At 40.0% G+C, this 13,293-nt stretch overlaps 1 protein-coding gene across 1 annotated transcript in view; it reads right to left on the reverse strand.

Moving 5' to 3' along the window:
* Positions 1-9,327: 9,327 nt before the first annotated feature.
* Positions 9,328-13,293, reverse strand: part of CREBL2 (cAMP responsive element binding protein like 2) — a 67,387-nt gene continuing 63,421 nt past the window's right edge. Inside the window, exon 4 of the mRNA XM_086714062.1 lies at positions 9,328-12,452. Coding sequence (XP_086570188.1) covers positions 12,448-12,452 — 5 coding nt within the window. The 3' untranslated portion in view covers positions 9,328-12,447. The remainder of the gene's footprint in view (positions 12,453-13,293) is intronic.

Consider the following 13,293-nt stretch of genomic DNA (forward strand, 5'->3'; position numbering starts at 1 on the left):
TGGCCCTCACCTTTTCTTCGGCTGTGGATAGGTTGTTGGACTTGTGCTGAATGTCAGAGATACAGACAAAGGGAAACGAGACAAGACTGGGTTCAATAATTAGGACAAGGAACAAGAACAAGAAAGCGTTTCATCTATGAAACATCTACAGAGCTGGTGTTTTTAAATGGAGCTGCTTCCTTCAGTCAAGTTCAAAAGGCAAAAAGAACATCTCATATTTTTCTTTTTCTTTTTCCTCCTCATCTTCTTCTTCCTTATCCCATCAGCAGATGGCACTCTAAAATGACAAAAGAAGCTAGACATTTCTCTCACTTAGCCCTCGAATTCTATGGTTCAGACTTGTTAAAAAACAGAGAAAACCCTTGCATTTTTGTCCATTTTTTGGTCCATACTGTTGGTCCATTTAAAAGGAATATTTTTAAAAGATTGTAAAAAGTTAAATTTAATTCATCTCAATTTTGTTTATATATATATTTTTAGGTTTTAGTTTAAACTAAAAGAGTTCTAAGCTCCATTCTATCTGTAATGTTCTGTGAGTTTATCCTAGTCGGTGGAAATTCAGTGAGACAATTTCATAGCTGAATTATTATAGGTCATGAGACTGATTTGGTTGACACTTCAAGGTTTTTTTTTTAAAGAATCTCCCAAATAATGACAAATTAAAAGTGTCAACCAAATCATAGTCTCATGACCTATAATAATCCAGCTATATTCTCTCAGCATGTTGATAATTCACTGTATTTTTGTTTAGTCTGTTTTTAAAAATTTTTTTTCAATGTTTATTTGTTTTTGAGAGACAGAGAGAGAGAGACAGCTTGAGGGAAGGGGCAGAGAGAGAGAGAGAGAGACAACAGAATCCAAAGCAGGCTCTGGGCTCTGAGCTCTCAGCACAGAGCCCAATGTAGGGCTCAAACCCATGAACCATGAGATCATGACCTAGCTGAAGTTGGACACTTTACAAACTGAGCCACCCAGGCACCCCTAGTCTTATTTAATATTCAGGATTCCTGTTGTCTCACTTGATCCTGAAATAGAGGAAACTGGATATAATTCACAGATTGATGAGGCTTTGCATAAGTCCCAACAGTACAAGAACAACATTCTCCATAACTCATATCTGCCTAGCAAGAATCAGTTAAATCACAGGGAGGCAGCCTATTGGAGACAGTAAAAACATTACCCCAGTCTCCTTACCAGGTACATATGAGGCACGCCATGAATCTGGATTCATGTAGCCTCCGAAGCGGAGTTTTCAAGAAAAATGATAGTGGGGAACAGGGTTCAGAGTAGAGGTGATGCTCATACCTGGCTCCCAGAGACTGTCAGAGGAAGGGACAGGGACGCATCCTTTAAGGTAGAATTCAAGTTGTTCCTTTTCTTCTAATCTTCAGTGAAAGCATTAGTCGAATCAGCCTGCTGCTGAAAGTCCACAAGCACATCCTGCTCATATGTGCTTCTCAGTTGACGTGACATGCCAGGTTTTTACCCAAGATGGCTGGAGCTGATTCCCTGGGCCAGAGTTCCTTGCTCAGGAAGGACAATTTTACCCAGGGGGGCCTCCACCAAATATGTGGGAGCAGTCATTTGCCAGATAAGGTGGGCAGTTTTGTGTCTTGGGGTGGGCACAGTCTTTCCCTTTTCCCTTCCAGTCTTGCTGCCCCCTGCTCAAACTCACTGTGAAACAACATAACTGAGATCTATTGGAGCTACTGGACCAGGATCAGCTTCGAGGATGAGCTCCTCTGGAAGAACTGCATGTAAAAGCAATGAAGAATTACAGAATTTTGGATTAGAAGGGACATTGAGAGACCTAGCCGATGCCCCTTATTGTTTAGGAGAGGAAATTACAACCAAGGGAGGTCAAATTAGGGGTAAACTAAAATGCCTTCTACCAACCAGTCCAACATCCTTTTATATATATAAAGTTTGTTTGTTTGTTTTGAGAGAGAGAGAGAGAAGAATGCACACTAGTGGGGAAGGGGCAGAGAGAGAGGGAGAGGGAGAATCCAAGCAGGCTCCGTGCTGTCAGTGCAGAGCCCGACGCAGGGCTCAATCTCAGGAACCGTGAACTCATGACCTGAGCTGAAATCGAGTCAGATGCTCAACTGACTGAGCCACCCAGGCGCCCCCCAGTCCAACATTCTTTTAACTTCACCATTCTGCTTGCCGTGGCATGATTCATTTATTGGAGAAAAAATCCTCCCTGTGTGCAGAAGTCTATGAAGAGAATAAACAATTCCCCACTGTGCAGTTAACCTGCTAATTCATCTGGAACAGAGACTACCTTGGCGTACTCTAATTAGAGAACAGGGGAGACAAACGGACTTTGTCTAAGTGTTTTGCAGAATGACCGCTTGGTGGCACTGTGGCTAGTAGGTAGAGCCCACCACCTCTTCCTGTGCCTGTCACATGGGCAATTTCTGAGAGGTCCTGGTCTCCTAGCAACAAGTCAGGGAAAATTGCTGAGCACAAGAAGCAGCTGTAGATTAACTGATCAATCAGTGTGTTCAAAAGACAGAGCATCTAAACATTTGGAGGAAATTCCAAAATAATTAATACTCTTTACAGACATGAAATCACTAGTCAAAATATTATTTTAAATCCATTTTGCAAATGGTATCACTTTCGCAAAACCCCATCAGACACCAAACTGGCGGGAGTGCCACCCACACTTACCGAGGCCTCTGTCTTTTCTGTTCCCTTTACCATTTGACTCTGAGAATTCATGGCCCTTTTCATAGAAGTGCAATCTAGACTTTTCCTAAAAGTAAATGTCCCTATGCTCCTAGGCAGTTAAGTTTATTTTAGGTTGAATTTATTTTAGGGCCCTCTCATTTCCCTCAGACCGTCTTTAGTTTTTTGATCCCCTATAATCTGGGCCATTCTGCACTTTTTGCTCAACCGAACAAAGCTCTGTATTCTTTTCCAGAAGAAGCCTCTTTAAAAGATTGCCTTTTAAAACTCCCCATCAACCCTGAGTTATACAATTAGGGCTATACAATTAGGATTCACCTATAATTTGAAGAATGTGCGATTTCACTTCTGCAGGAAAATGACTCCCAAAAAGTCCTGGCCTCTGCAATGAGGGGTGCATGTATATCTGGTTCCAGGATTATAATGTAGGTCTGGAAGCTTGCGAATATAATCTGGTTTTCAGCAGGCAGCAATAAAGTAGTCCCAGGTATTTGCCCACAATAGCTAAATACAGATTAACACTCCTCTAAGGGAATTTTTTTTTTTTTTTAAGTCTGCAATCTAAACTGTAGCTGTAACATTCCCTGATTCCCCTTTAAGTGTTTGAGGATTCTGGTTCTGGCAGCCTGAAATTTTTTTTTAAGTTTTATTTATTTATTTTGAGAGAGAGAGGGAGAGAGAGAATCTCGAGCAGGATCCACATCATCAGTACAGAACCTGATGCAGGGCTCAAACTCATGAACCATGAGACCATGACCTGAGCCAAAACCAAGAGTCAGATGCTTAATCAATTGAGCCACCCAAGAGTTCCTCTAAGGGAATTTTGAATGAATCTTCTCTACTCTCCTTCCCTGACAGATCTTCCAAAGAACAGTCTAAGAAGACTATATTCCCAGGGCACCTGGGTGGCTCAGTTGGTTAAACATCTGACTTTGGCTCAGGTCATGATCTCGTGGTTCATGAGTTCAAGCCCCGTGTCGGGCTCTGTGCTGCCAGCTTGTAGCCTAGAGCTTGCTTTGGATTCTGTGTCTCCCTCTCTCTCTGCTCCTCCTCTGCTCATGCTCTGTCTCTGCCTCTCTCTCAAAGATAAAATAAAACATTAAAAATTTTTCAAAAAATGAAAAAGAAGACCGAGTAGGCTTAGGTCTTCTAAGGTCTTAGGTCTATTAGTGTTCTGCTAATAGGACCCTGAGCGTGCTGGGTGAGGACATGGCAGAGACACCTGGACAACAGAAAAGTAGATGCAGGATTTGTATGGTAGAGACAACGGGCAGCACACTAGCTGAGAAGAAAAGATACATACTCTGTCCATCAGTCTAGATTCATGTACACTTCTGGGCTATCTGATTGTCCAGGAAGATGTATTCTACTTGAACGACGCTTTGAAAATTAGGCACAACATTCCAGCGATACATCCAGCCAGCAAAGTTTTCCTTAGTCATAAATAGTATTATGGTTGCTTTCAAGGGCTCAGAAATCAACTTCTGGGTTGAAGTTCGGATTATGCTTACCACCCGTTTACCCAGAAAATTATTCTCAAACCCCAGCTTCTCCATTTTTAAAATGGGGAATGTAGCGGTATCTACCTGTACTAGACTTCTCTAGAACCCTAATGACAGAACTAATAAGATGTAGTTAGATGATAGCTAGCTAGCTAGATGATAATATTTGGAGGAAGTGGCTCAGGCCATTGAGGGGACTGACAAGCTTGAAATGTTTAGGGCAGGCAGGCAGGCTGGGGTTGCGGTTTATGAAATCTATGGGCCGGGCCAGCAGGCAGCATTTGATGTTGTAGTCTTGAGGCAGAATTGCTTCTTCTCTGGGAAACCTCATTTTTTGTTCATAAGGCCTTTAACTGATTCAATAAAGCCCACCAGATTATCAAAGATAATCTTTATTTAAAGTCAACTGATTGTAGATGTCAACCACATCTACAAAATACCTTCACAACATCTAGATTAGTGTTTGATTAAATGACTAGGTACTATAGCTAGCTAAATTGACATGGGAGACTAACCATCACACCACCTTACAGAATTGTTGCAGTAATAAAATGAGCCCAAACTCATGGAAATCATCAGTGTATTACTGAACACATGTGAAGCCCTTAATAAAGGTTTTCTAATGCTATTTTACTTTAGTCACTGCTAACCCGGTGAATTTTCCCATTTTTCAAGTTACTTGGCACCTATTGCCGTGTGTTAACATTAGTAGAAATGGGTTTTTAATGTTACTGTCAAATTGTGGCATTGTTTTCCTTCTGTAGCTTTTTTTTTCTTTTTTTTAAGTTAAGATTTTACAGACTCAAGGTGGAAGGAACATTTGGAAGCAGGAACTTGAATGGAAGGGACATAAGTGGTAGGGCTACTTCACTACTCACCCCAAAGGAAACTTTTCCCCCTGAAAATATTTCTTAAGAAAGAATGGTCCAGGGGGTACCTGGATGGCTCAGTCACTTAAGCAACTGACTCTTGATTTCAGCTCAGGTCATGAGCTCACGGTTCCTGAGATCAAGCCCAGGGTCTGGCTCTGCACTGGCAGCACAGAGCCTGCTTGGGATTCCCTCTCTCCCTTGCTCTCTGCCCCTCCCCCGCCTGCATACTCTCTTACTCTCAAAATAAATTAATAAAATTTAAAAAATAATTTTAAAAAGGAGGAATGGTCCAAAACAGGATACACAAAATACTTGAGGATGTAGACTTTTATTGTCACCCTTCTGTTGGGATTTCCACTTTATACAGAAGAGAAAACTGATGGGAGTGGAGGGGAATCAGTTTTGCCTGCTAATTTGACTATCAGTCTAGTAGAATATGAAAAACCAGTGAAACGGACCCAGGTCACTCTTGGTCATAGTTAATCATAGGCAACTATGTAGCTAAAACATGTAACAGTTGTATATTTTCAGTTAAACCATATGAATTATACTATAACTAGAAATCAATGAAATTTCATTGAAATCAAATTTCAATGATATCAAATGAAAGCGAAATGAAGGTATTGAAAAAAAGCTTCTTGGTAACTGGGGAGTTGAAGGGGAAAGAAACACAGTGAAAAGCCATAGACTCAAACTTATGAACACAAACATTGTAAGCAACATTTAAGTTTATTTTGAAGAAAAATTTAACAGAACGGTTTATGGCTTAAATTTTTTTTTTAAAGAAAAGATATATGGGTTTACTGTTGGGGATGTTTATGAGAGGATTAAACCAATGGTGAAAGCCAACCTACTGACAAGAACCTAGAGCAGAAGGAAATATTGTGTCTTTAATGACTTTAAATGTCTTTACTGACACTATCAAGCCACTGTAGCTTTCAGTCTCCTTATTGTTTATACCAACTTCAGTTGGGTATTTACTTGTACCTGAAAGAGTCCTAACAGATTCCCTATTCTCGTTCTATATAGATGATCCAGTGCTGTCAAGGTGGCTCATACATGTTGCAAGAGTCAATTTTTAAATTTTCAAAAATGTTGGTTGCCGACTGACAACATAGTAGCATGAAATCAACCATGGTGGGAATATTTCCACCCCAGAAATGGGTAAATACTACAAATCGGACCTCCCCCAGCCAAGAGTCAGTTGTTAAACATCTACCAGCACACAACTGGCTACTTCTTTTTACTCAACAAAAATGTTCCTAAAAAGCCATCTTACTCAGAATGCAATTGTACATATTACACTTGTAGAGATATTCTATTTTCATTTTATCTGATAACAAATGAATGAGCACATTTTAGCTTGATGTGTTTCTGTCACCCCCAGGTATAGAATGATGTGGTTAATGATCTATGAAACATTTATCTCACCAAAGGAGTGCTAATGTAAAGGAACTCCATGATGAGTCCTTTGTATTTGAAAAAGAACCTTCTCTCATCTCATGCTTCCAGCAGCTCTGGCTGGGTACTGCATTGTCCTCGAAATGAGTCAGCATCTCCGGAGCCCAGATGTGTTGTGTTTGTGTGCTTCTGATTTGTACTGAAGACTCCTTTCCCCACCAGGGCTGGCCCTCTTCACTCCAGGAAGAGTGATGCTAGTGTAGTTCTGTTTAAAGACACTGCACTGGCTGCTGCTAGGTAGAGTTCCTACTCTGCCTCCCTAAAAAAAAAAAAAAAAAAAAAAAAAAAGGCTCCAGGGCACATGGGTTTTCCTTTTTCTGTCTGGAGTGGGAAGAACACGGGGCTACTCTCACAAGGGAAGAGGCACTGCCAGCTTTCATTTTGTACTTGACGTCAATGAGAATGCCTTCTTCTGGGAGAAGGCTTGGCCATCGTTTTTTTTGGCTTTCTTCCTTCCTTTTTCAATGCTCTTTCTTCTCTTTTTGTGGCACTTGGGGCTCAGGGCTGTCCTGACCTGAGGTTTGAGGGGTATTATTATTATTAGCCATAAATCCTATACTTTCTTGTCTTGTGGTGCTGGGAGGCATGGTCTTCATTCCATTGAAGCGGTACGATCCAAAAGTCAATGTGGGCCTGGGACGGCCATTTAGCCTGTTTGGTTCTGGACTATCCAAGTCTGCCCAGTGTACACATAGTTGTCATTTTCAGCCTGCTAACTTGATTCCATGTTGGGTTTGGGGCTGTGAAGTGCTAATCAGGCATTGCTTTCCTTCTCAGCAAAGGGGCACTGAGGCATGGCAGGTTCGGAATCGGTTCTGTTGGACCACAGGAGAATTTTCCTGCTCAAATATGTATCTTACAGAATCAAAATGGCCTGCAAGCCAAAGCTCACTGTCCAACTCCAGCCCAACCCCCAGCCAAGGAGTGTTTGGGGGAACTGTCACAACACAATAGGTGAATTAGTTTGTCCACTTTGACCCCAGGGCTTGCTTTAAGAATCCAGCTGATTTACCTCTTAGTCATTTTTAGAGTTGGGCTGGGTATCTCTCTGCAATCCTTAACAGTTTCTAAGACACAACTATCATCTGTCTCGTGAAGTACAGTTGATCTTTGAATAATGCAAGGGATGGGGTGCCAACATTCCACAAAGTCAAAAATCCACATACGACTTTGGACTCCCCCAAAACTTAACTGCTAATAGCCTACTGTTGACTGGAAACCTTACCACTGATAACATAAAGTCAACACATGTTTTGCATATTCTATTCTCTATTCTTGCAATAAAGTAAGCTATAAGAAAATGTTAAGAAAATCAGAAGAAAAGTGCGTGCTGTGCTGTATTGAAAAAGGTGTGACCTGGGGCGCCTGGGTGGCGCAGTCGGTTAAGCATCCGACTTCAGCCAGGTCACGATCTCGCGGTCCGGGAGTTCTGGGCTGATGGCTCAGAGCCTGGAGCCTGTTTCCGATTCTGTGTCTCCCTCTCTCTCTGCCCCTTCCCCGTTCATGCTCTGTCTCTCTCTGTCCCTAAAATAAATAAACGTTGAAAAAGGTGTGACCTGAATAGTTCAAACCTGTATTGTTCAAGGGTCAACACAAATCTGAATCTGATATGGACATCTCCAAGCTGCCTACAGACTTACAAAAAGAGCCCTTCCAGCTCCATAGGTCTTCTAGCCATCTATTTTCCAGGCCTCCAATATGCCTGGTTGGGCCATTCTAGCTTATACTAGGCCTTTTTCAGTAGTGTGCTGGAAACCAAGTCTGGCGGGGGGCGGGGATCGCTGATTTGTAGCATTTACTGATTTCTATGTGTCAATACTCCAATCATTGCCAATTAAAAGCTACGAAGTTGATGTCACTCAATGTGGAGTTGAGAAGAGATGCACACAATTGGCTTTCCTCTGGGGAGCCTGCCATAAGCCAGCTGCAGCACAGCACTGTTTTGCATTTTTAAAAATGCACCCTCTGGGTGGAGGAATTAAGAAAGGTACTCCCCCCCCCCCCCAACCCTGTGAGGTCAAATTAGAAAAAAGCACCTCTCTGGGCAGACCGATGCAAAAGGTGCCCTGGTGAGCAGATAGCAGGTGCCCTTTCCTCTGCACATGGCCTGTTGTAGGAAATGTGAGCTAGATTTTAGATCCATTCACCTCCTCAACTGGGTGCCTTTGTGCAGTGCACAATCAGCCCAACCTTACATGGCAGCCTTGGCTCTGACTCAGGACTACTCTATAGTTAAGTAAAATGGATGGAATAAGGGAAAAGAGAACTAAGTTACCTAGCAGTCTGGAAACCTGCTTTATGCAGATTATAGGATTATTACCAGTTGGAACACTAATTGTTCTTAAAATTAGTTTAATTAATCGAAGGCTATTATTGCTAAAAATGCCTTCCAACTACACCATTCCAGGGATAGACATAGTGATAAAGCTTAAAAGACTTCAGAAATGTGATACCTACAACCCTACATGTTTAAATTCCAGCTCATTAAATATATTTATCTTCCATGATTTAAATCCTTACAATAGTCAAATGCAGGCATATGCTAATATTTTAAATTTAATATAGTTCTTTACTACTTAAGAAGCAGTTTCTCATATCTCCTATTTACCCTGCCAGTTACTCTGTGAAAGTTACCCTCCCCCCTTTTTATAGATGAGGAAAACAGGCCGAGAGATCAAAGAATTCAAGGTGACTCGAAAAATGAATCCAAGACCAGTGCTTCTGCCTAAATCTCACTCTTTTTACTGTTCTGTGCTCACACAAACATATTTCAGTATTGCGAAACAGACCACTTGAGATTTCTCTGGTGAAGATATTTTATTTTTCATAAAAATATAATTGTACAATGCTCTTCAGAGAAAGAAAATACCCTTAATGCCCCCCAATACCACATGGATTAATAATCTTCCTCTCTTTCAAAACTAAATATGTAATTGATAATATGCAACTGATTTCTTGTGAAATATAGCATTGATGTTTTAAATTTCTTTGCCTTTGTTTGAACTAAAAGTAAATCCAGTTTAAACCTATGCTTTTTGTAATGAGCCAAATCAACTCTATCATAATTCAAAGATGATGAAATAAAATGCTAAATGGTGATGCTGATAAATACTGTCAAGTAGCTGAAAAACAGTGATATGAATTTGCTGCAGTAAGACAGATTCTGATTTAGATACAACAGACAGGTTTTAGACGAAATAGAAAAAAAAATTTAAGAACATCAACTATCTCCTAAAACGTGACCTGGCCAAACTTATTCCATCTTATATTCAGTTGCTCTAATATATGGCAGGTCTATGCTAAGTTAATGACAGAATATGACTGGTCTAAATACACAAATATATACTTTCCCCTTACCTTCCTTTCTTTGGGAACAACAACAACAACATTACTCTTTTTACTCAGGGAGCAAAAAGAACAGCGCTGATCCAGAGGGACCGAGCTCAGTGATTCTCTCCCCCTCTTCTGTTCTCTCTCAGCCTGTATGTTGTCATTACAGAAAGTGAGAGATGCTAGGATTTCAGTATTGCTGCTTCCTAACTGGAATGGGAAAAGAAATGCTCCAGCTGTTTTAATCAGTGACATTTATTAACATGCTTCAAGTGGCCAAAGCGTGCAGCCAGCACAACACCCAAAGCAATCAAAACATTCCTTTTTAAGACCAAGAAACTTTGTCTTGGTATGATCTACTTTAAAATACCAAAAAGATAGGTTTAGGAATAAACTTTATATAAGTTGTAATTTAACTTTCATCCAAAATTACACATCCTCTACCTGAGGACAAAGTCACTGCTCTTGTAAAGATACTGGGGGTGGGGACAGAGGGTAGCTCAAATGACCCTGTACTTTAAAATTACAACCAGAGAAGAAATACTTCAAGCACAATGGAGACATTCCATTGAAGAGCCACATTCATTTTGGAATGTTTGCTTTGAAAACAACTCTTCTGGGGAATTCAAAAGGTACTGAACAAAAAGCAACACGTAGTAAATCTTGGGTTGTTTTGCAAAATAAAAATATACATTTGAGCAGACCAGATGGCAAAACCATACCCATTACAATCTGAACACTATATTTAAAACAGTTAAACTCTGAAGGTCGGGATATTAACTATCCTCAATCTATCTATATTTGTGATCCTAGAAAGACATTAAATACTCTTAAACCCCCAGTCCTCCAAAACACAGAGAGACCCAACAGGTTGGGCTAGTGGTATATCAGTAGTCACACAGGACTAGACTAGATCTGAGTTTGCAACCTACACACAAGAGATCTTCAGGAACGTAGGCTAAGGGGAAGCACTTTATTGAAACATGGCCTAAGAGAAGAGGGGAGAGTACCTTGTAATCTGAAACTATGTGGTCCATCTCTTGTTCCACCTCAGTCTGGAGTATGATGCCTCCTCTTAAACTGCCATTTCGTAACAAAACATACTGTGTAGAAGCCAAATATTTGCCTCGGTAGAGCAAAGAACAATTCTAATTTAGCAGCAACAGAGAACACAATTCCTGATTTAACTATGGGACAGAGAAGAAAGAGTGATAAGGTGTCTCACTGGGGAAACTGAAAGATACCTAGTCTATTTGCATGTAAAATATTATGAGCTTGATTCCTCAGCCATTGCTCTGTTGGGTAGTCAGGAAGAAGGTCAATGTAGCTGTAACCGGAGCTGAAAAGAACTACTCTGCCGTTCTGTGCTCCCACCAGGCCATCTGGCCGTGGTGCTGTGACAACTCTAGCTCAGGGCTTCATTCCAGAGTGTAGACACGGTCAGGGCCGAACCAGAGGCACACCCACAGTGTGTTTCTTCCTGGCTCAGAACACATTCATCACGAAGCTCATGTCAGGGGAGAAACTAAGTGTTCTGGTTATGCCTACAGCCATTAGATCTACTAGCAATTTCTCCCTCATTTTGTTCCAGATCTCTTGAGGCAGAAACTCGATCTCAGCAGCTAATTTCATCCTATTTTCTTTAGAAAAAGTGTCCGAGTTAGTTGACTACACAAGGAAATGTGTGTGAACATTCACTCCTACCCTCCCCACATACATATATAGACATACAATAGAAACACATTACATACATACATTCTCTAAGTTGTCAAGATGGTGTATGCTGATGAAATGCCTAAAGGGTTACTTCTTGCTTAAAAAGAAAATTTGACTAATTATTCTCCAAGTATGGATTAGGCCCTAGCAAACTTTTATAAATATAGTTCGAGAAGACAGCAACGAAAGTTTTAAATAGAGGCTGTCTTGAGGGCTTTCCTGATGGATTTTGTTAACACGTACATTATTCAAAACAGGCATATCATTATGGATTATAAAAATAGAACTGTATATATTTGTTAATACATATTCACAGCTTATGCTGGAATGGCTCACAGGAGAAATCATGGTTCATGCAGAAAATAAACATTACTCAAGTAAATATAAACAAATAAGATTAGGTCCATTAAGGCTGAGAACTTAATAATCAGCCCATTTGGTTTCTCTTTGTAGGGCAGTCAAAAACATAAAAGAAGGTGACACCTAAACATACATACACATACAATGACATGAAATACATGGAAAGAATATAAATTAACCAATAAAGCAATGTGGAGTTAAGGTGCAAAAATACAATCTTCACCCACTTCTCTCTACTCCTGTGTTTTCAAGCATTACAACATGTTAACTGCCACCGGTGGCAATACCAACCAGAACAGGTCTGAATGTTTATAAATTTTCTAAGTGTTGAAAGTTAAAGCAAAATCCTTTGGGATCTATGATCACACATTTTGGTAGAAACTGCAGATTTACAGAGATGACTACTGAGCAGTAGGTAGTAAATGGAGCCAAGAAGTACAATCTTGCCCATTCATCCTCCATAGGAATCAGAATATTGGCTTCAATCAGCTACTCATCATTTTATATAATCTTCACCCTAAAAAATAAATCATAGTTACCAATGTAAGAATGTTTGTAAGTCAATGAAGTTTGTTTAATCTGTTTTAAAATGTATACATTTTTTGTTTGTTTAGGATCGACAGAAAGGCTTTTTAAAAATACAGATTGCAAGAAAATTGAGCTGATTTGGCTTTTTTTCATTAATTCAATTTAGATTAAAACAAATGTTACCTCATGTAATAAAAGCTATCAAAAACCAAACCGTTCGCTTTTACAAAATATTTTAAAAGATAAAAAATTTACAGCATTTTCTTATAACTGTTTCAAGTGCTCCCAAAGCAATCACAATGATAAAGAAACCAATCCATGACATCTTCATTATAAAATCTTTACAGTGTCTTCAACAAATGGTCCTGGAACAATTGGATATTCACATGCAAAAGAATTAAGTTGGACCTCTAACTCATACCATATAGAAAAATTAACTCAAAATGGATCAGTGACCTAAAATATAAGAGCTAAAACCATAAAACTCTTAGAAGAAAACATAGGGGTAAGGTTCTTCATGACCTTGGATTTGACAATGGATTGTTAACATATGACACCCAAAGCATGAACAACAAAAGAAAAAATAGATAAACTGGACTTCATCAAAATTTAAATGTTTTGTGCACCAAAGGACACTATCAAGAATGTGAGAAGGGGCGCCTGGGTGGCTCAGTCAGTTAAGCGTCTGACTTTTAATTTTGACTCAGGTCATGATCTCATGGTTCGTGAGAGTGAGCCCTGCATCAGGCTCTGTGCTGACAGTGCAGAGCCTGCTTGGGATTCTCTCTCTCAACATAAATAAACTTTAAAAAAAAAAAAAAAAAAGAATT

Source organism: Puma concolor, chromosome B4, assembly GCF_028749965.1.
Source record: "Puma concolor isolate L17-30 chromosome B4, mPumCon1.1.hap2, whole genome shotgun sequence".
NCBI lineage: Eukaryota > Metazoa > Chordata > Mammalia > Carnivora > Felidae > Puma > Puma concolor.